This window comes from Aptenodytes forsteri, unplaced genomic scaffold (assembly GCF_000699145.1).
Source record: "Aptenodytes forsteri isolate BGI_AS27 unplaced genomic scaffold, ASM69914v1 Scaffold329, whole genome shotgun sequence".
Taxonomy (NCBI): Eukaryota; Metazoa; Chordata; class Aves; order Sphenisciformes; family Spheniscidae; genus Aptenodytes; species Aptenodytes forsteri.
Window position 1 is genome coordinate 153,399 of NW_008796200.1, and position 24,835 is coordinate 178,233.

A 24,835-nucleotide genomic window follows, 5' to 3' on the forward strand; every position below is an offset into this window, starting at 1 on the left:
TTTACCTCAACTGCTGCATTTCTGAGAAGTCATAGAATTGTAAAAGCCAGGGGAAAATTCTCGGTTTACTAAAGGACGAGAATATGGTAAAAAAATAACGTGCTTCATTTGGAAGTACCAATAGTATGTCTTTCTAGAAAAAACATCATCTTCAGTTTGCTGCCACTACACAAAGTCGTATATGAAGTTTTAGTTTATTGGGAAAAAAAAAGTTCAAAGCACTTATAAGCCAAGGTAAAAAGTATTTCAAAAGATTAAACAAGATGAATTCACTCTGCAATCTGTAGGATCTAAGAAACTAACAGCTGGTACACAACTCCAGCAAGTCACATCAAGTCCAGCAGAGCAGAGACTAAAACACCAGAAGCACCAATTCCTGATCGTTTGATCTAAACAAGAACTCTGATTTCTTATCAACTCATTTAAGAACACTTCACTGTGGTGTCCAACCTAGGCAGAGACTAACTGGAGGTTAGACAAGGTGAAATATTTTTATAATATTATAATTTTTCATCAACCTGGGAAGTCTCATTAAATAGCACAATGATTTGATTTCACAAAAATGAAGAGCATCTCCTGCAGTCAGCAAGAATCCTAAAGAACACCACAAAGGATGTTATATCCACGTTAAACTGGCATTTACTAACTAGAGGTCTAAGTTACTTACCTGAAAGAGTATAAAGATGAGGAAGAGCTCATACACAACGCTGACACACAGCCAAAACCTCCAGTAAGCTAAAGAAACAGATAAACGGGATGTTAGCAAGCTTTCAAGCAAAACAGCAGTCAATTATTCATTTACTGTAATATAACTAAACATTTCAAGAAGAGATGCTCCCACCAAGAAAGTCCAGCATTCAAGTAAAGCGTTCACCATCCTTCCTAAAGAGTACAACCAGAAAGGCTCTTTAACTACCAGACTGGCTGCCATGTACGTTTGCCAGAATTGCTCAGGCAATGACCTGGATCTGTGAGAATGGACCAGGATCCATAAGAACACTTCAACCCAATGAACTAAATATTTAAGAATTAGAAGGAATGATACACGCCACTTGCAACGCTTTCTAGCAGTCTGTGGAAGAGAACTATATCTTTCCTGAACTAATCTAATCTCTTTCTCCACAATCTCATGTAACCTGACCTGTCCAACTTTGGTTTTCCCAGCCCTATCATGGCTAACGCGCTTTGCCAACTTCTGCCTATGTACTGCTAAAACAGACAAGACTAAGACCGGCAGGAGGAACCACTGCTTTTACTTCTGTAAGCCCACCTTTTTCCCTGAAGACAAGGTTTCTGCCCTCAAGGGGCGGAAAGCATGTCCAAATACCAAAGATATTTTCACTTTTACTAGGAATTAAATTAAAAAAAAAAAAAGTAGCAGGTTTAGCAGGTGCTAGATGCAAGACCTATGAGATTATCTGATACTCTTCATAATAAGAGAAACATCATGCAAAACTCAGTTGCTTCAGAGTCTGCAGTTGTTTTTCACTCCCAAGATGTGTGATTACAGCTCTTGTCACACTAAAGGAACACCTGAATCTAAAGGGTACGCAAATTAAAGTATTTGTACACTTCCAGCTCCACCACTGTCCTCTCAGTCCTTCTGAAAGACTCAGTCCTCAGGTAATGACTGTCCTGGGTACAAGCTTTGTGGTCCATGGGCTGCATTCATGCCCCTAATTCATCCTACTCCACCCAGAGACTGGTTTGGCCTCTATTCCGTAAAGTGATTTCTGGGCTCTGAAATCTCATCCAGCGTTTTTGTCAACTCCTATACGAGAGGAAGCAGGTTAGTGCAGAGCCAGTATGCGTACAGAGTGCTCCAGCATTTTTTCCTAACCACATCCAAAAATTTACACAAGGTAATTCAGCAAAACTTGACTCATTCCAAGTGGATATTTAAATCCCTCAGTAATGTCACATACTAATCACTCTGGAATGATTTTAATAGACTTTCCTTCAGGTGTTTCCTGTTTACACTTATAAAACAGAGCTCTCCTTTCATGGTTACATCTAGGTGATAGAATTGGATTGGGGCAAAGAGGAATCGAGACAGTCATTCATATGGTTGAGTGGAGACAGCAAGCTATTCTACCTGCATGAACATGGTTTGCCATGAAGTGAAAAAACCAAGAACCTTCAGGCCTGATTTGGGTATTTATCTTTATTAACTCCAAGGCAACTTAGGTATGTTAATGCTTAAAAGCAGGACCATGACATAAATAATGCAAGAACTAAACATAAACTCCAGGCTTGCAAACATGCTCATTTATCAGCTCAGAACCTGAAATCAACTAGCCATGGTGTTGCAGAGCTTCCCAGAGGCTTGTTTGCCCCCTGAAATAAAAACAAATGTCGTCTTTGCCCAATTCAGCCTCAAGTAGCAAAACAAAAAAAAAAAAAAAAAAAAATCCACATTTTTAAAATAAGTCTCTAACAGCCTGCTTCTGACACCATCATTAAAATAGACTGAAATGTGAGAAGGTGTGACCTTTTTTCAGGAAAACTGCTAAATTAATTTCATCAAAATGGCCTACTTTACACTTCCAGGGAAAAAAAGAAGGAAAAATAAAAAGGCAGGTGTGGCCTGGATAACAGGAAGTTCAGAGCTCTGTAACAGCTTTCACTGGAAATTTGGAACTTTTAAGATTTTTACTTAAAGTCTACAAATATAATTGTCATTTCTTAATTATGCAATACGATGAAGTGTCTTCTTAGGGGTCAGTCATTTTAAAAAAAAAACAAACAAACCAACCTCTAAACATGCATTATGAGGTGGTTTTGCCCCTTGGTCTCCTTGAGAGAAGTAAAAGCAGAGTTCAGCCTACCTTCTCCTTGGTGAGGCAATAACTAGTGCCTCTTGTGCAGCTGTCCTTACACGAAAGTTGTAGAAACCATCACTCGAGACTTCTGTCCTTCCGTCAGATTTGATTAACTTTCAAATCCACTGGCAAATTTCACTTGGAAGGACTGACCAAGAGTGTGCGTGCACCCTCCTGGCTTTCTAGAATGCAGCTTAGGAAAAACAAACAAGCAAAAAAACCCTCCATTGGTCAAAGGATTATTTGGAAGAGAGGAACCTCTCCCCAAACCCACACCACTGTGCTGCTGAAAAATACCTCAGCCTCTCGAATGCAAGTCTGCAGGATAAAAAAAAGTCACCACTGTATTTCTAAGTTTAAAAAAATCAGCTTGTGTTTGATAAGGTATTTTCTATCCTTTCCTATAATGACTGCATACCTTGAAAAGTAAACACTATGTTCAAGGCAGAAGACTTATCCTTTCATTAATACACTTCTCCCACAAGAACTGAGCATTGTTTCCTTCAAACATCACCTTCAGACTATAAGCCTTAAAAATGATGAGTTTTTTCTCACCTATAAAGCCTTGTATGACAGATTTTACGCTACTCACGAACATAAATGTGGCAGACTAGTGCTGAAACTGATGTACATATAGTTCAGAAAGCAGAAAAATCTAAATCCTTATCTGAGCTTTTCTTCTCCTATATACATAGGGTTCTGGCAACAGACGATCTGCAGCTGCTGAATATGCTCAGCAATACTTCATAATACAAAAAATAAGATCTAGTTATAATTTAGTGTGCTTTCTCCCCAGCTGAGATAAGTACCCAAGGGGTTTTGAAGACTACTTTATATCTGTACATATACACCAGAAACAAGACGTTTTCAAAGCTGTACAAACATTGTGCTCTCTCTCTTCCTGGACCGGTCTCAGCTTTAGCTGTAAAGTTATTTTAGGCATACCTCTAATATTTATTTTCCTTAAATGCACTTGTGACCATGAACCTCCTTCAAATTAGGACTATCTTCCTGATTAAGTAGGCTTCAACTAATCATTTACATACCTGAGAGTTTAGTGATTACTATGCTCAAAAACTAAACTCTTGCCATTGTAGATAGACTTGCAAACACGAGATGAACACTTAACAAGAGACCGCTGCCTGGCTGAGTGCACAACCAGCCACTTAACTCTATATATCAACAGAGGTTTGAGTTTGACCTATGCCACCTGAAGGGCTAAATGAGTAAAGAAAAAAAATTCTAAGTTATTTGCCTAAGCAAGGCACTTAGCTTAGAGCTGCTAAGTGGGTGGAAGCTATGAAGCGCTAATCAGAAGTTGGACAGGACGCTGAGCAGGGAGAACTGTCTGGTCTGAGCAGCCACATGAGCCTGGGCCAGCATATGCCTGCTCAAATTACTGCTCCAGAGCACAGGGTTTTCCATAGCAAGCTCAGGTTCAAAAGCACCACCCGTGACCTGAGAGTTGCACTGACTAGGAGGTGGGACAACTGAGAGAGTAACAGAGGCAGGCGAGTTCTTCAGACTAGTCCTAGCGCTGCGTAGGCAATTTTATATTTCTAAATGTAACTCCCGAGCACATTAAATGCTATGTTAAGATAGAAAAATGTAAGTTAAAAGCTCAGCTTATCCAAACCCCTACATAGAGAGTCATTTATTCCACCCAGTCCGTGAAAAAGCAGCCAATTAGTATCACTATCCCAACAGTCCAATACATTTATGCAAAACCAGTGGTGAGTATCCAGATTCCTGAACTGTTAAAGGAGTTGTCAGAAAGGGGCAGATCACATACTATTCCCTGGATAAAGTTCTAATGAAAGGATTTCTTCTTTGCACAATTACAGGGCAACCAGCTGCTTCATCCAGTTTCATCAGTGGCCTGTTCTGCCTGTGCCTTCTACTCAGGGATAGAAGAGATCCAGTTCTTGCCTGCTCATTTCTAGCTACTTCAGCCCTCTAGCCTACGGGTTAGTTAAGAACTTCACAGTTTACTCTCCAAACAGCTTGTGTTGTCACGCATGATGTATTAAGTCAAAATAACTGTTGGCAAAGGTTGGGAATATTAAAAGCTATTTCTTAGGGCATTAATAACTGTCACAGAAAATTTCTTTAAAATTACAGTGTGGGCATGTTATCTTGACAAAGACAATAAAGGATCATTGAACTCTTGCAACACCAGGCCATTAGCATGTTCAAGGCTCCATAAAAGGAGTTGACAGTAAGAATGAAGAGCATCTTTTATTAGCAAATACTAAAAAGTCAGCATACTGATGCTGACTTTATCCATGATTAATTTTATCATGAAACGCATTACACTCCCCAAATTTGGGTGTTCACCCACCAATAAATGGACCCTCAAGCAGAGTTTAAGATTTGTCCCCTGTAAAATATTGTTCCATGGGGTTACGGCAGCGTTCCTCCTTTGCTAGAAGGTTCGGATGGAACCAAATGGGGGCCTTGAAGCCAACAGTTTACAGGAAGGAAATGGAAAATGGGATAAAAAGCAGGGTAAGTTTGTAAAGAAGCCTTGCCTAAAACAGTCATACATACTTATTTTCATGATAGTCCTACATTTCTGAGTTACAGTAAGGCAACTGGTATAGGTCCATGTAGCAAATTATTAGCTAAACTGGAGAAAATGGGGGGGAGGGTGAAATCAGTAGAAAAATGGTAAAGCTGGATGAGCCATTGGCTAAAGCTGACATTGCTGGTAATACTGAAAGGAAGGCAAAAAAAAAAAAAAACCAAACCACCACCACCCTGGTGGCTAAGATCAGTTTCATTAATGGCCTTAGTGAAAAGTAGGTTAATAACACAAAGCACAAACAGCAGCAGCAGGGAAGGCAGGGACAGCAAAGAGAAAATCAGATGATCTCAAAGGACTAGAGTAATAGAAGAGGTCATAACACAGTTTCACACTTAGGAACCAGTAAGTTTTCATGTTAGCTCATCAGCTGAAACAGAAGGATTCGGTATTATTTGCCAGTCACTCAGCCGTCACTGTAATACAGCCATGAAAAAAGCACATGCAATATAAAGACGGCCATCAAGGTACTGCCAGAGAGAGATTGGGAAGCATTAACACTATCACAAAAAACATAAGTGCTCTCACATCTGCAATATCCTACACAGTTCTGGACAGCCATTTTCAAAGAAGAAAACTCAAAACACACAAAGAGAATAACTACCAAAATGTTAGGATGAAAGCAGACTTATATTGAGGGGGGAGACTAAAAGCAAAACTTGTTGCTTTAGCAAAATCTGTTTGCTTTAGCAAAACCAATGGTGAGTTGGCATGCGTGAGCTGTGTATAAATCAATCAGGTGGATAAACACCGAGTAAGAAGAGCTATTTAAACAGAACAACAACATTAGGCACAAAAACCAGACAAAAATATAAAACATCTCTGAGCTGGTCATAAATAGGTACACACATACTGAATAATAGGGCTCCAAAAATCACCTGACAGAAGCAGGTCACGAAACCTAGCTTCTTTTAAGATACAGCTCGAAGAGTTCATGTAACAGATCTGATGCGGCTGTATGTGATCGCAGTGACCTGACTGACCCAAAGGCTTCCTTCTGCCCTATAAATGGAAGCAGCGCACACCAGCGGCCTGCGCTGCCAGTTCCTTTGAGGTGAGATCTTTCTCCTGGAACAGCACCACCAAGCTAAGGTCAGAGACTCGACTGCCTGACGGGAACTTCCTAATACACCCCTCTGTAACTGGAGAGCTGACGCTGAATCTCACGGGGCTGCAATGCCATGCCCTCTGCTGCCTGCAAGAGCCTTCCCGCAGAAGAGATACGGAGAAAGACTGCCATTCTCCTTTAAACAGGCACCCAGACGTCTTGCTGTGATCGTGGAAGTATCCGTTATCCTAGCGAACTGCTATAGCCCCTGAAAACCACTCTTCAGAAGATCATCCCATCAAACAAGCTAGAGGAAAGGTGAAGTTAAGACAAAAGATGACATGTATACACTCAGTATTTGAAATGACTGAATACATGGGAGCTTCTTCAATCACCCTGTTCATGGACAATTTGATTCTGCTGAAATTCAGCTTCAGCCCAGTAACTGCTGTTTCCAAAACAGTAGCATACAGAGGTGGTAGATGTTGGCTCAGTCTACGCTACAAGTTTGCTGTAGAGATCTCTGACCTTTGGACTTTCCCCATCCGATTTGTACTACTTCGTTCCAGGGAATAAAAACGACTTCCATCCCAGACAGCACCACTGAATGTTCTAAAACTGAAAGCGCTCAAATACCACTGCTGTCCTTAAAAGGAGTAATTTGTCTTATAGGAGGAACCAGAATTAACTGTAACAGGAAGGAAAGACTAAAAACTGCTATTTAATAAGACCTCAGAAGTGCAAACTTCTGAATAAAACCTTAAGTTCGCAGAGGTGTGCTGTGGGCATTGCTCTAGAACAACATTTGCTTTATCAAGGTTTTTAACATATCTGCTGTTTCTCATATAGAATAGCATTCCTAAACTGGAAGGTTACATTTTTGGCATAAGAAATACTTAAAGCTTTATTTGACTGTAGGAGAGCCTAATGATTTTAGGAATAATATGTAAGCCTATATAAATTCCCTTAATTCTTTCTCAATGATTCACATCTAAAAATAGGCAAAAGATCAAAGATATTAAAATATTTTCATACTTCACCTGATATAACGCTACATGGAAGAGGTTTTGTGTTGTTCTTTCAAATGCTTTCAAGACTCACAGCCTTACTAGAAATCTTTAAAATCGTAATCAAGGGTTTCTAATCTACCTGTTATTGTGGATAATGGACATGCAGCAAAGGGAGCGTAGTGCTCCAGCAACCGGATACATGGTCAGAAGTGCAGTCCCATTACAGAAAGGAGGGGGAAAAAAAAAGGGATAAACAAGGGAAGTTAAGGTTTCAAGAATCTGGCAGTTCACACAAAGCTTTTTACTAACAACAGGAAGCCAAAACAGGGAGATAAAAAAAATTTTAAAATCATATGCTACACGTGGATTGAAAGCACAGAAGGATCACTATGCTGTCTGGAGGCTGGGTGGAAGCTGCGAGGCTACGTGATAAGTGTGCAGTGTTAATGAACCTATGTTATTATTATTTAAATTAGGACTTACCTTCTCTACAAGTAACACAAATATTTATGTTCACCATAAACCATGCAATTTATGAGAAATATTTGAGTGACTTAAGCAACTTAAATTACCTGGATGAGGTCTTGAAAATGGTCCATCTTTAGCTTGTGTAACTCCAAAACATAAGAAAACCAAAATACTGGCAACAATACCTCTGAAAGTGAAAAAAAGAACAAACTGTCTATATTGCATCATCTTCCTAATGAAATTGTAAATTATATTCTTTGATGTAAAAAATGTCTGGTCTGTTTCTTAACTACTAAACATGCCAATCATAAATAGATGCCTTTTGGAGATTATATTTCAGGGAAACGGGTATAAATTCCTATACTTTTAAGCGTGGTGTCATGACAGACTGTCTCAAACCCCAAAGTTTACCCATCCATCCTCCTCCCTTCCTCCCCACTAACTGCATGCTTCCATTCCTTCCATTTTGCTGTCATTTACTAGTAGCCAGCCAGCCAGGCGAGGAGCCTGATCTGGCTGAGAACTCATCCAGCAAAAACAAAACAAAAAGAGCAGTTCCTTGATCCACATGATGAGCCTTAGCCTGCAGATGATCATGAGATGCACAATAAGTCAAACGCTTCCCTATGTCTTTGAGAAGCTTTTATGCCCACTTTGTCAGAAAGACACTTAAAATTTAGCAGTGAGAAAGCCCTCATGTTAGAGAGCTTCTCATTGCTCCAGTAAAATTTCAGTGAAATTTGAGAATGAACTTGTCATTACTCCAAAACATTTTCTTAGTCAACTAAAGACAAGGAGGACCTTATAAGACCAAACCAGCACTGGTGCTATTTCAAAAGCCGGAACTATAATATAGAGCCTAACAGAACACAACAGAGACATTAAAGAAAAGTAACAGCTACCAGACCATGGGCCCAAGTATGCCAAAGACCCACAACCTCACCCCAATACCCTAAGCCCAGACCTGCAGAGTTTTCTCATCCTCAGCAAGGTAAGACCCAAATAAGGACTGCCACAGTCCTGCCGTCTGCCTCCTTCCAGGAGGCAGCATTTCTGCACGTTACCAGAATGAGATGGTGCAAGGACTGATCCGGCTGAAAACTAACCTAGGAAAAAAACCAACTCCTGTTCAGTTGGCTCAGCTCACCGCTCTCACAAGGAAGGAACACAGCAGGCCCCAGTTAAGGCTAAACTGTCAGCTTAAGCCAATGTGGAACTGAACCCTTAAGGGCATCCAGAAGGCTCCAGGAAGAGATCCTTACTGATCAAACAGCAAACTAAGCAAGCAACATTCAAGATCCAGGATTTGAAACCCACTAATTACACGCAGTATGTTTTTCAATAAAGTTTTGTTTTGCAAGTAAAAGAAAAATGAGAAAGTGCAAATACCCATATCTGAATGCCTGACCCTTACCGTCAGGAACACCACTCCTTTAGTATGCAGGACAGACCTGGAGAGACTGAGATGTGAGTTAGGTGGGAGAGGTCTGGCATTTAATTTCAAAGTACCTAACATCAACTTAAAATTCTCCTGAGATTTTAAGTAATTGAGATTTTAAACATCTTGCGTGCACAAAACGGCGTTTCTTTTTCAGGGGTCACCACTTGTTTTTCATGAAGACAAGACCCCATGGTCTATACTTGGACATGTTCCTTTAATGGATGGAACAGCATAATGCAATCCAAAAATGCTCTTTTTTCTACATCTGAAGTCCCAATAGAACTTTCATGCTTTCTCATATTACCTGCTTAAGAGCTGGCTGAAGAGACAGTTAATTGAGAAATACCTTGCTACACTGCAGGATAAGCGTAGGCCATGTTTGCAGTAAATGAGGCAACTCTTGACTGTAAATAAAATGGCTCTGTTTGCAGGAGCCAGAGAAAATACCTAATAATTTTGCTTTTATTGCAAAAATGTTACATACCAGAAGCGACAGTAGACTATTCATACTTTAAACATTTCAAAAACTTCTTTCAAAATAGAAAACAAAAGGATTTGTGAAAGCTATTTTGTGACATTCACCTCGGAGTATAAAAAGTTTGTGCTTCCTGAAAATAAAAATGGGTTTTACTTAACAGATGGAACTCAGTTATTTTGCTTGCTTTATGACACTGGGAAGCACAAAAGAATTAGCTGCCGAATGAAACAGCAAATAGATAGTTCCATCATCATTTTCAAAGATGAAGATGCCAAAAAAGTTTTCACTGATCTCAAAAAATGAGAATATTCTGCATTTTGAGTCACTAGTCTGTATTTGGAAATACCAGGACTACAAATTTACATTTACACAGAATAGTCTGCATCCTGTATCATGTAACGATACACATCTCTGTTCACTATCATTATGCTCAGCCATGAACCAAGATGTCCAAGATCATTGTTTTAGGCCTTGTGAGGGTAATTTTCCCAAAGCTGGAGATGACCTGAATCTAAATCACCAGAGGAACTTACAGTTATGTTCCTTCTTCTAAAATCCACTCTCAGCCAAACAGCAGATGCAGCAGCTGCACTGAAATAAGGTGGTGTTTCAGCTGTATTATTTTACTTGAAGTTCACCATGGGAAGTTTTGAAGAAAATCACAAATTTGCATAATAACCATGCCCGCTCCATTATCTTTTTTTTTTTCCTGTGGTAACTACATTTCTCCCCTTAACATCATCATACTGCCTCCTTATGAAGCTTTCAAAGCCTAACCAGCAGCTTGGCCTGCTGGCTTATGATGGCTTGAGGTAAGAACTTCTCTAGGATTTGAGGGGGAGTTTCTTCAAACTACCCCTGCAGGCAGCCTGGAGGGACATGGCTAATGTATTTTCTTGAGCTAATGCATTTTCTTGAGCAGCAGATCAGGAAGACACTAAATAGTAAAGCGTGCCTACAAAAATAATTTTAGCACTTAACCAAATAAGAAAGGGAGAACATGGCAACAGTTTCCTTAGTACAAACAAGCTATTGTTTGTGTTATTTTAAGAGTCGATTCAGAGACACAAGACAATGAAGCTTGTCTATGAATATCTATATATCATCCTTTGTTCTCTAGGCTTTTAACGAGTCAGCTCCCACTCCCTGTCCCTTCTCTGTCTGTATCTACAGTAGCACGACTGGTACAATCCCCTCAGTGGTATCACAAGCTGAAGAACTGGTAGACTGGCAGATGGAGGTCTAGACTCCTTGCTACCTTGTTTTCTCTGTGGGTGTTCAGCGACAGGAGTTGGAGATCATCAACATGCAAATAAACATACAGCTAGATTTGTTACCATGGCTGAGCAGTGATCAGTTCAGTTATTGCCAAAAACTAGTGTAGAAAGGCACTGTTTCATGGCTTGAAATCCAATGTATAACCCTGATGCATACAGGATTTTTGTAAACCTGAATGTGTTTTTTTTATATTGAAAAAAATTAACTTTTTTTCCCCAAGAGCCCCTGTTCAGCATTCAAAGTATTTGGGAGATGTGGATTTCTTCCACGTCCATTGTATGCAAATGAGGTCGCTGAATATTTGTTTAGCTACCCTCATAGCTGGAGCTCAGTCCTGTCAGCTCCTCCTGGGTGCTTAACGGAGAGAAGTTGACAGTTGTCAGACAGGATGGACTACTTCAAGGCTGCTTTGAATGCTGTAGGAACTGTGTGAATAAAAAGCCTCATCGATCAGACAGGTTTTGCAGCACATCATCTCTTTGGCTAACAAAGTAAATTTTCAACTGTCTTTACAAGAGGCAATCTGATCACATCATGACATCAATATCTGCGTGTATGATCCTAATGAACTTTGACTAGATTTACATATAAAACATTTCTATAAACCTTAACTTAAAAAAACAAAAATTCCTCCTTTAATTGCCCTAACATGTTGCAGGAAGGAAAATGGCACCCAAATATCAGCATATAAAGATGCAAATATAAATCTCAGCTATAGATACCACACCTCATGATGTCATAGGTTCATGCTCTAACTTGTTTTCTGTCCATCATTTCTCCTGATGACTTATTGCATGAATCCAGCCACTCACCCTGCCCACAGCCGCTTCTGTAAATGACTGGATGAAGCACTTTATAGGGGAGAAGATGGGAGCCTCAGATGACTTCCTATTGCTTTAGCTAGTCTAGGAGACACAGCAACAGCTGCTAGCACAGTAATTTGTATACTTTGCTTCAATTTAATGTTCTGCTCTAAGCACCTAATGCAGTTCACAGGCACTCTGGCACGTCTCAGCAAGAGCTTGAAAACAAAGGAGGTTTAAGGGTTTGCAAGCACGTATTTAGACTTTGCACCTAAGCACTGAAACACTGCTCCACTGTCATTGTGCAGCAGTCGGAAATAAAAAAGCATGACAGCTAGAGACACTGTTCATTGGTAATAAAACTACTTCTGTTCATTAAGCAGGCAAGCGTTCCCATGAAATATGTGCACACAGCGACAGCCTCATGCAGGCCAAAATTTTAGATCAAAACATACAACAGCTCTACGTTAAAGACTAAAAAAGATCTCAGGGTAGGGTAAGGTATTTTAAATTATGGAAGGGGGAAAAAAAAAAAATCTGTGAAAATTGGCAATATGGATATACTTATGCATGTTGTGACCATCTTACTCCTGCTCTGAAATGCCTCTTTTTGTTCAAATATACACTTAAAGAGCCACATAAAATTGGTCAGGAACAATGAAATATAAGAGAGCAGCAGGCACATGGATACTAAAGAAGGCAAGAACAACAGCTGGAACATGAATTGAGCTGGAGTCCTTCATGTGTCATGGTGCTAAACTTGGCATAGCACTTACCTCAAAGACCTTAGAAAAGAAATTTAATTGAGACCAGACAGGAGTTCACGAAAATTGACTCAGCATAAGGAGTGTGCTGAACAACACAGACGCTTCCATCCGTTCTGTAAATCAGGGCCAAGGCAACAGAGCTAAAGCTTACGAAAGGCCCACAGGACTCGTGCATTATGTCTGCATTGGTCTTTAGCTTGGAAAAAGTAATGATTTGGCAGAGTTAACTACTCAGAATTCGACATGTAGCTTGAATGACTATGGCAATAGCATAAGGGTGCAGCATGAGTGGAAATAGAAATGTATCCTTCAAAACCAGTAGCAAAACCCAATATTTGGAAGACCGTATACAATTCTCAGGATGCTGCTTTTCAAGTATTTTTGCATCTAGAGCTTGCAGGCAGTATTCCACAAGCAGAGATGCAGAAGTGATCAAAGAACATTCACTACTCATTGCCTGGTATGATGCTGTTAAATTGATTTTAACGACTAGACACATTATTCCCTGCACTGAATATGCAGAAAGCAACTTCTATTTCATGAAAGAAAGGTTAATCTACTGATTAATCTTCTCTGGTTTTGTTTTTATTAAAGCAGTAAAGGCTCTAATCTCAATAATAAGATATTCCACTGAGTCACCTTAGATCTGTATTACTCCCTAACGATGTGTCATCACTTCTCTTTCAGCTTTTCCCCTTTATTTTGAACTGCCATTCCAGAGGATGTCAGGCCTCCATCCGTTCCCTAGACTCACTCATTATAACTGGGAATAAAATGGCATTTGTTCACACCAAAGCCCTGCAGAAGTTTTCCCAGCTCCAGACAGGGCACTGTGTTCCAACTTGTTCCATTTCACCCCCACACATAAAAATACAAACTCTCAGCTGGCAGATGTGTGAGTGTAAATTACATTAGCTACACCAATTGTGTAACTGGCAGAATAACAACCAAGATTATCTCAGGAAATACCCTAATTCCTGCATCTCCCTGACAATGAATACTATATCCTGAGTCACTTTAAAAAAATGTAAAAAATAGGAAGAAACCCTTTAATAGGAAAGGGAAAAAATAGCACTATATTTAAGAAACCAGACTGGTAGAAAACAGAATTATTTTCATGCTTATAGCAAGGATGCTTTACAGTCTGTAAGCACCCCCTTAATTTTTAAAATATACTTAGATTTTTAAAAGACCACTTTTCTTCCCCCTTTTTATTCCCTACCGTTTTTCTTTAAAAAGAGGAGAAATTCAACTACATTTAATCAGTTTAAATTACAGTAGAAATGGACCACACATGTAAGACTCATCTCAATTATTTTCCAAGAGTTTCCCTTTGGGCTACAAGTTCTCATGTTAATTTTCAACAACAAATAATGATCTGTATTGAAATCTCAAACATAATTTTACAAAAAGCACTTAAGTCAGAAAAATTTAGTCACCACTCACGTAATTTAGAACATTAGGTTATTTTAAGAAAAAGAGGCAGAATCATTGCCAAAGAAACACAGCCAGTACTTTGAGGCTTTAGAAAGAGTTTCGCATTTTGTTTTAAATCACACACACACGGCAGCCACCAGGTATGACAGTGAGTGACACTAAACTGATTGGAAATTAAATTCAATGACCAGCATCAAAGGAGCTTATAGACTTATGCTTGGTTTTGTCACTTTCTAAGGGTTCGGGCATTTAAACAAGTTAATGCAAAGGTCATTTGAGACAGCTTATCCACAAGGTAAAAGCGTGTACAGTAACTTCTTCATCCAGCTACCCTTTTCTAATATACAACTTATAGAAACACTTTCTCAAATATTTACCTCTTTGTATTGTAGGCTGTATCTTGTGGTGTTTCTTCAAGCAACGTTACGTAGCCCAGCGCACACGTGAGGATGAACAATACTGTTAAGGTATGAGCTCTCCTAAAATTTAGAAGAGAGAAAACTGACATCAGGAAGCAGAAGAACTTGTATCTTCACCTGTCAGTGAAGCCTCAGTAAGTCTAATATATAGACAGCGGTCAATAATACTAAAGAAGTTTTATGTATTGTACAGCACAGAAAACAGAATTTACAATGGCACTAAATTTAGTTATCAGTCCATTGTGCACTAGCATGCAACAGAAGCCTGCCCCTAGAACAGGTCTTACTCATTTTCCCCCCAGTGCTTTGAATTAAGAAAGATTTGGACGAACACTTGCCAAGTGAACAACAGCAACTTGAAAAAAAAATTAGCACCAACTGTGCTAACACTTAGAGCTAAAAACCTCCAGATTTCTCTCCTGGTCTGTCAGGTATATACTTGACAGGGCTGCTGCACAGCTCTATTTCAAAATCTATTAATAAAAACTGCAGCAGACTGAACAGACTCTTAAGACTAAACAGAAGGGAATTCACTCCAGACATGGGAATTACACATTACAAAAAACTAGTCATTTAAAAAAAAAAAAATCTCTGAATAAGAACAGTTGCAATTGTAAGAATTATGATGCTGCCTCTAGATGCCTTATTTCCAGTAATTCTTACAGTTTCCTTTCATCTTAGATCTGAAGAGCAGGTACAGGCTGATGGCTAGAGGTTTGTGCCCACAGAACTATATGCAGCCACCTCTACACAAGGGGTTTCTGCTGGAACAACCGTCTCAGCAAAGCTCCACAGTAAAGCTTGGTGGTTGTTCTTCTGCACTGTTAAAATGTGCAACCTTGCTGGTGTAATATACTGTACAGGCAGAACGTTGCTAGTGTACATGGAGTCACAAGTTCTCACGTCCCCATGCATAAGAGTCCGTTTGCTTATACTGATTTTGGTAAAGCACTTATGTGTGAAAGAAAAAAGAGCTAAGTACACACAGCCAGACCCAGGAGTTAAGAAGAGAACTTACCGCACCTAGTCCATATGCACACACATACACCTACTGAGCACGACATATGTAATATTCTTACATTGCACTGCCTGCATTTTTTTTTTTAATTTAAAGATGGAAACTACTTTCCTAATGAGAAGCCATTTATTGTTTTCAGTGGAAAACTTATCTGACCTCAGCTCGGAAGCATGGGAAGTCTGGCCATTTAAGATCAAATCACAAAGACATGAGTTCTGTTTTAGAGGACTACACAACATCTCAATACAAACGATTAAAATAACACAGGTATAAAGCATCAAGCTTACAGAACAGAAAAACTGTGAATGAAAATGACTGTATGTGACAAGTATTTGTACATACTGGCTCTTTTTACATTTTCTTTTTATATTATATTGTAATAGAAGCTAGCATTACATTTCCATTTTATGCCAGAAGACCAAAGTTTGTATATATTCAAGTTGCACAGCGCATGATAAACCGGAGATCACCAAGGATTTCTACTAAGTCCACTGACTTACCTTTAAACATCAAACCCGGTTATCTCCCTAAAATTGCTCTGAAAGTTAAGGTAAGCGTTATTTTGAACTACAATTTCATCCTAATCCAAACCACAGCCACTTCTCACAGAATCCTTTTAATCCCACTGGAAAACACATGCAATACCTCATAAGCAGATGCAATCCTCTTCTGCCACTGATAAAAAGGTGTTCGGCATTTAACACTATCCTTCCTCGCAGTCCAGAGGACACAGACTAACCAGCTCCGGGGGGCGGGGGAGAGAAAGACCCACGAGTATTTTCAAAATTAGCAAGGAATCAACATGTAAAAAAAAAAAATATGCCAAGGCTTTGCAGCAGCAAGCTTCCTGCTCAACAGATGCATTTTCCCTTTGACTTGCCTCCCAGGATGCCAAATAACAGGTGATTCAGACATCACATACTTAACATTCATTTAACAGCCACGTGACTCGGTGCCTATTTTGTAACCTACAGTAGTTTAAAAAACTAATACAGTCCTCTCAAAGGAGGCAGTACAGCAGGGGACTGAATTAAATGCTCTAATTCACTTAAATCAGACCATGGCCTTGTTCGCTGCATTTATATATGTATATAATTAATATAAAAACAACCTATATTTTGATCATAGAAAAAGGTTACATTAACTGCAAGGCTATGCATCATATTTTATGCCTTGTTTTATTGTTTACTTTTTTGAAACTAATATCTAAGAGGCTACTAAGATAAATCTAGAAACGCTGCCTTCCATCTTACCATTTCACCGTCTGAACACCTATATGAAGTCAATTACTTTTTCAATGCATTGAGTGTCGTGTAAATTGCCAAAAAATCAGTATTAGCATGTCCTCATTCAGATAAACACATTTAGAAACTCCTCTACTAGAACAACAATGGTCTAGTTTCATTCATCCCTGTGGGGAGTTTGTAGCAAAGTAAACGGTCAGTATTTGAGAGCTTCACGCACCCTGCTTTCGGTTTATTTTTGGTGCCGCAACTATCAACTTGAAACTCAACAAGCTCCCCTGTTTAATGAGAAACAAGAGGCTATATATCCCATCATTTTCCTTTTAGCTCAGTTTTCATTTCCAACTGAAGCCAGATTCTCTTGTAGCAAGTTTTCAAGATGGTCAGTCACATAAACGTATTGTCAGTCTAGCATGAAACCCAGAAGCCAGGACGAAAGACTGTCTAGATTGGTTTGTCTTCTGGAAAGAGCAAGTTGGCAGCTCTAACCAGAAAGTTGTAAGTAGTGACAAAGTGATGGCAGCTGCTAGAGGTAGCAGAGCATCATGCAAACCTACCTGTCAGAGCACAAAAAGAAAGGGCAAGCAAACATAGATACACACCGTATCTTTCCACAGCTTGAGAGTTAAAAAAAAGAAATAGAAATCCACAGTCATATGGAACAAGACAAAACGTGAAGCAGTTACAGTAGCCAGAAAAATGAATAGCATACAGAAGTACTTGTACGAGTGAAGTCGGGATTAATTAAACTGCCTAAAGAGGGATTATTTTCATCTCCAGGTACACTTTAAAATAATACAGCAAGAGCAGGACAACACAGCTAAGAACATCCCCAGCAAGGTAAGCATTACAGGAATTATGCAGAAAGGCTTATGTTCTCCTAGCCTGGAGTCTGTGGAGACTGAAAAGAGCTAAGCTAAGCAGAGCGGGTATCTTCCCCTTGGAATTATACGGGAGTTTGGGCAATACAGCAGAAGCAAGGGGGGTACAGACTAAAGCCAGTTCTAGGAGGTTTTATGTCAAAAAAATCTGAGAAAGCAGTGCCTAAAAGTATATGCATACAAAAATACGTAAGGCCAGGAAGGTCAAAGAGAATTCACAACAAATCCCAAACTACTGAAAAGCTGGAACATTAAGTAGCTTATTTTTCTGCACTAGCATTTTTCTGTCTTTCTGTATCTTACATCTAGCTCTTTCCCCATTTAAACACTGGGGCATTTAAGTGAAATAATTCAAGTTTTGTTTTTATAAAAATACTTGCCCTGCTAACTTAAACACCAAGTGAGAGCAACATAGGCAGTCCAACAGGCAGCATCACTCACTACACCTCTCCGGCACTGCAGCTTACAAAGTGGGGGCTTTTCCAGTGAATGGGATTAAGTTCGATTCTAACTTCTCTTTTTCACAGTAATTCATTCTTTGGTCACATTTAGCAACTGTAGGTTTTTTCAAGGAAATTACTATCAGAGCTTTTATTTTCCAAATAAAGTATATGACAAAAATGACCTAAGGAAAATTTTTAAGTATCTCTTTTTTGGGGGAGATTCGGACAGATCAGCTCCCTGGACAGAAAGGAGGGAGTAATACCCCAGCAGAGCGGGCAGTCGATGACCTCATTCAATCTCCAGCACAAACTAAAATCAGCTTAAGTGAATGGGACTACGCCCTTATCATCCATTGTTTTGCATTAGTGTTCTTATTTGTCATCAATGATGCAATAACTACATTAAAAACAATAACAATAATTGAGAACACCATGCAGAGGATTTATTTATTAATCTTTTTGTCAGTTCTCTAAGGGAAACAAAATTCCAAAGAACAGCCAGTACGGTTTGCCTCTTAGAAAAAAAAAACACCAACCCCCAGCCAGTACGGTTTGCCTCTTTGGTTTAAAAAGTTACATTAATAGCTACTGCTAGAGAAAGAATCTGTCAACAAAAACAACTAATCCCATCTTAGCCTATCATCAACTTTTTCACAAAGAAATAAGTTTTTGTCTTTATTCCAAATAATGGTGAAGTCATAAAAGCATTTCTGAAAGAGATTTTAAAAGATGAACAAATGTCAAAGCTCTCTACCCTCCATATACCAACACATCATCTGACACACGCTGGGAATTCTAAGAAAATAGGACAAATAGACAGTACAACAAATCTATTACTTCAACAGCAGTATAGTGTTTAAGTTATTGTGAAGAATAAGATACAGGAAAATACAACAAAAATTAATAACAATTTAAAACTGACCAATATTTTGACATTCAAAATCAAAATCGTAATTAACAGGGAAACAATCCTGTTTGGATATAGAGAGGTTTTTGAAACCTGCAACACAAATTCAACCTTGGTCATAATCTTGATAATACGTCCAAAATTAGAGATGTGAGACTGAGACATTCATGTTGCGCAGGGCCAAAGCAAGCGGTCCAGCCTCAACATTTCAAAAATAAGAGGTTAACTGCCAGCTTGTGACATGAGATCTCTCTCATCCACCTAGATCACAAAAAAGTAATCAGTGGCAACCAAACCAAAGTATGCACTTTGTACGTGACACTGCCTGAAAGCTCCAAGCATCTACACCTGTAATGCAACAGAAGTGTGGCTGTTGGTTTTAAGCTCTAGGCTGCGTTTTAAAATCTGTTTAAACTCTGAGAGATAATAAAAAAGTACCTATTCTTAGACCAGTAACAAGTCTTCAGCACATCTATAAAGGTACACAACACTGATTAAATTTCTGTACATACTTGTGACACTCCAAAATAGCAACATTCATTTTCCTTGCCGTAAGTTGGTACCTCTCATAAAACGATCACTCAGTAAGAGAAGTACAGTAACACATACCTCCAAAGAGAAACCAGAACACTGGATTAAAAAGCAAAGCTTCAGCAAATTAGTTATTTTCCTTTGAATGAGAAGAGAGAAAAGCCAAAGTTTCCATTCATCAGTTCTACAGAGTTCACAAGTTAATCAAAGTTCCCAAAATTATCTATTTTAAATATTGAACATTTTTATATGTTTAAACCTGTTGAAATCTTTGTTTCAGGTGTTAGTTTAAAACAGTTCCACTGAGACAGCGTGACTTTGCATTAGAGATAACACACACTTTAAGCAGGTCTTTCAAAAAAACGGCAACAAACGGGAATGGGAGGAAGGTGCCCTTATGCCAGATTTAACTGCATAAGAACACGGAGCTGATGATTTGTTTTTTAAACTGCTGTAGAATTCAAGTCCTATGACAGCGCTCTGACGAGCCAGAGTTCAAATACCAGCATGGAAGAAGCTCTCTGTAGAGAACTCCTACCATCCCAGTGCGCACTCACAAACTCTTTCTGTGCACAGGATACACCATTATAAGCAAAGGGATTTCCCCAGGGTGAAACTAGTCCTGCGCGCTCCTGGCGTGCGGAGCCTTTGATTTCACCAGACAGTGAAAACTCACTTGTATTGCTTGTGGTAGTGGGGGCCTGTCTTTGCACTCCCCCTCGGTACCCCAGGCTGACTCCCACCCAAGCTTTCCCCCCATTCTCCTTAAAACTTCTGGAGCGTGTTTACAAAAAAGAAACTGATACAGAGAATACTAGGCCTAGTCGGCCTAGGCTTAAGGCCCCAGGTGGGGCATTAAACTCTCACAAGGTCTCTGCATGAAGATATTTCTTCTACACTTCTAGCTCACTTGAAGGAACTATGCAATCCCTTCCTTTCAGGAAAGGGTGATGACATTCTAGTAACACAATTCTCAGGGGACAGCTACCTTCATCTGCGACAAGAGTTAATATACCCAGCCGACTCACGCAACTTAGTCGGATTGCACAACTACCTCCTGGATGTTCTAGCAACACTGCCAGGGCATACTTAAACACTGAAAAAGCACAGGCTGAGCGACACATCTGTAGCCTGATGCAAGTTTTCTCTGCTCAAGTAAAGCAACATGCCTAAACTTGGTCAATTCTGACCAGGCAGAGAATCAGAAGAGTGGATCAGCAAATACAGATCATCACCATGGCCCGCTTTAAAACGGCAAGCTTTTATAGTATTAAAAAAATCCAACAAATGTTAAGTTCCCAACAAGCTTGAGGAATGCTGCCTTGGAAGTGCTGCAGCCAACCCTCACAAGAGGGTACAGAAAAAGGTTCCTGCCAATTTGCAGATCTTCTATCTCTCTAATCTCTCTTTCAGATAAATCGTCATCTCTTCCTCCAGACAGACTTTTTAAAAATCTCATGCTGCTGTAAGGTTAGTCTTTTAGAGATAAGAACAACGTGCAAGGAATGGCCAAGTAATACTTTGTGTTGAATACCAATCCTGTATTTCCAAAAATGGCTGGTTTGCACACACATATCCTCGTTTCCAAAGAAATGTCCCTGTGCTGGCCATCAGGAAAGATTTCTCACAATACTGAATAAAACGAGAGAAACACCCGGCGGAGGCATCTACAGGCTACCTTTTCCTCAGCTGCAATTTCTATGCTTTTTGCACCAAACAGGCTGAATTAATTCCTATGAAAGCTGTATTAGCCCATAGAGTCTTCTACCTACCATTTCCTTTTTTTTTTTTCTTCTTTTGCCTTTTTTTTTTCCCTCTTTTTCAAACTTCCTGAGTTCCACAGATATCTGCTGCCACACTATGACCTTAGTAACTAACATCATATCCACATGACGGCAATATAGAATTATTTAGTGTGAGAGATAAAAACACATCAATAACCAACAGAGGGCATTAAAGATAATTAAATTCAAATTGAAGTAAGGCTTAGTACCATAAAGTCACAACGTAATGTGGTGGCAAAGATGTATCTGGCACCTCCCAACATCTTAAAATCAAGATTGGAAGCCTTCCTGGAAGGTATGCTTTGGTTAAATACAAGCTATGAAATATATACAGAAATCAGGGGTAACACAGAAATTTTAGGAGAAAAACATACACAATATCTAACTAGATGATCCCAAACTGGTAATCCAAGATCGGGCTGGGCTGGCATGAAAAGACTCAACACCACACCACCTTCTGCCGCCTTTCACTGGCTACTAGGAGGCAGAGGAACGTTTCCTCTTCTCTTCAAAAAAGTTGCTGCACACCTCTACATTTATGACATGGTGGAGATAAATCAATTATACTATTTCACTGAGCTTTTTTGCTCCTCCACAGAAAGACACCCAGCTCCTCTTTTTCCAGCTTCAAGTATTGTTAGGCAACTGTCACGGTTACTGCACACAGGTAACAAAATCCCAGCTTCTACTGGATTCACCTTTTCTGGTAGAGAGCAAAGTCCCAGTAGCAAAAACCTGTAAGACACATCAGCACTTGCTCTTCTGCAGGTTACAGAAACGAAGCCACAGAGATGTTGTAGAAAGCTCTATGTGGGGATATTTAAAAAAAACAAACAAAACAAACCAACCCAGTGTTTTTTCCATGCTAGCTCAGTAAAAATATCAGATGTACTGTGCTTCACACTGTACAAAAAATAAAAGTCACAATCTCAGCCACAAAGAGGTCCTTTGTTTGTATTCAGAAAGCTAATTCTGTAAGCAGACAGGCAAGAAACAATCAAAGGTACTGGAAACAACAGTGAACATGTTTGCCTAGAACAGCGGCTTGCCAGACAGGCCTGACAATTTCCAGCTCTCTGCTAGTAGTAATAGAAGTTTTGAAATTAGTTCAGGGATAAAAGATACAGAGACCGCCAACCTGTTTCATAAAGCTTCTTCCCATTTCCTTTCCTTGACATTTCCCAATGACAAAAAGAGCTGTCAAGGTACTGACCGAGCAGGTTCCAACAATGTAATTAAAATATAGTATTTTCCAGTTTCAAGTTATTAAGACTGAGTAAGACAGCAGTATTAAACAGCATACAACTTCTTTTTCAAAGTTTTGAAAAGATTTAAAAAGAGCAGGCAGACAGCTAGAAAGTACCACCTTTCCCAAGGATTGCATTTATAGCAGTAAAATTACCTTTGCAAATTGAACTACTATACTTCTAGAATGATTTCTGACTGTGTTTACAAGTCCCAAATTCTTGAATTTTTCCAAACTGAGCAGACCACGTGGGTAACCTTATCCACTAGCTTCTGAACTTCAAGGAGAAAAGGTACTTTCCATACTTTTCCACATGGGGAAAGACAGAGGGCACCTACTCTCTTAAATTTCCATTTTCTGTGACCACCTCCATAACACACAGCGCAAGAAGGGTACCAAGGGTCACAGGAAGAAAATCGTTCCCCTGCATAATCTTTATTCTTGGCCACTGTAAGAACTGAGTCAGTACCAAAGGATAGGCTAACACGCTCAGTGCTGTCATGCACAGGCCAAAAGTAACAGTAGGAAAAACCTTGAAACTTTTACAAGCATTTAAACTCCTGGCTGCCAGTGCAAGTGACATACACTACTAGGGAAAATAAAATAAAATAAATATGTAAGTTAAGGAGGAATTCAACAACACGCTTGTCCGCAGTACCCTCCTGGAAGGGACTAGCCGACAGAAGGGAAGCTCCTTAAAGAATGGTGGCACATTTGGACTTCCAAAAGAACAATTCAGATGGACAAATTAACTGCAGTTACAGCCTTTACTTTAGGATGACAATCCTATACCAGCAGCAGACTGCATGCTGGCCCTACCCCAGGAAAAAGGTGCAACAAGGTGAGATTACACAATAAAACCGGCATTAGGTGTTTTTAAGGCATCACAAAACACCTAGCAAGAGCCACCTTAACTAGACAGTAAGAAACTGACAGTTTTACCCATTTTCCATTTATAAGATGGCACTACTCTGCAGACCTCCGCAGGATCCAGTTGTTCAATCGCTCACTCAGCCTCCATGAGGCAATGCTAACGTGCTCTCCAAGAAAGTTCCTCTTGCCCTCAAGATGACAATGTCCCTTGACTACACTTGCATGTGTCAGGCTTCTGCAGAGACCGCCCTGTGATCCAGCAGCATCTAAGTGTCTCCTTGCAGTTTGTACTGGCAGAAATATCACCTAGAATCGGCGGCTTCATCAAGATCAACACCCCCAGCTCCACTGCCGCCCAGATTGGCAGGATGAGAGCCAAGCGCCCTCCCCCTTCTACTGCTAATGTCAAACTCGAGCCAAATCATATTGCCCTCAGCTCATATTCCAAACAAGGGACTTGAATGTCAGCTTGGTTTCCTCAATCAAGAAGGACGTGCATTTAACACACACAGAAAAAGTATGGGTGTACACACATGTGTGCTGAAGTGGATTTCTGGAACTCCAGCAAAGACAGGATTTAGAAGCACTTTTCTAGGTACGGACACATCTCTTCCTGTGAGGACTGAATTTAACAAAAACTGATTTGTCCCATCTGGCCTAACACAGTCATGGTTTTCTGCACGGATTTTCTGGACTGAGCATGCCACAAACCCATACGAAATACCTGACCAGAACTTAAGCATAACAACTTTAGCCTTCTAGCAGGATTACAGGAAACAACATGGACAGAAAAAGCCTCTTCCAAGACTGAGGGAGGGGGGAAAAAAATAGGTGGAATTCGTGTAAACGATGCTGATAAAACAGCCAGAACCAAGCATTCAAGTTTGCCCACAGACTGTGGGCTCCCGAAGTGCCAGAGGACACCTCCCAAGCGCTCACCTGGTGAGACAAGCCACCTTGGTTAGCAGTAAGGATACAGGTTGCTAGAGAGTTTATGACCAGGATTGAGAAAGGAGGTGCCACTACCAAAAGTCAGTCCTAAATCACTGTTAAATTGCCAGAAAACAATAATTAATAGTACCACAACACCAGGAAAAACATCTTTAGACACAGCTTACGGTTTCTCAATTTTAGCACCGGTATCTGTTGCAGTGAAGCAGGAGCAACGTAAATGGCAGATAACGCGCGGTAACTTCTACTTTTCCTTCTCCCTCCCGGGGTCCCCCGCCCGACACCCCATTTCCTTAGCCACTCCGAACAGCCCTGCGGAGCTGCGCTGCCCGCACTGACAAGCGGGGCGGCTCGCCAAAGGCGACGGAGGAATGGCCGCCGCCGGCGGAGCCCCGAGCCCCG

General features: G+C 40.0%; 1 protein-coding gene across 1 annotated transcript in view; it reads right to left on the reverse strand.

Annotated features, from left to right (window-relative positions):
- PTDSS2 (phosphatidylserine synthase 2) overlaps positions 1–24,835 on the reverse strand; it is a 57,284-nt gene that overhangs the window by 20,403 nt on the left and 12,046 nt on the right. The window contains exons 2-4 of the mRNA XM_009288156.2: positions 14,514–14,615; positions 8,037–8,119; positions 668–735 (exon numbers count right to left, since the gene is read on the reverse strand). Of these exons, the coding sequence (XP_009286431.2) occupies positions 668–735; positions 8,037–8,119; positions 14,514–14,615 (253 nt within the window). The remainder of the gene's footprint in view (positions 1–667; positions 736–8,036; positions 8,120–14,513; positions 14,616–24,835) is intronic.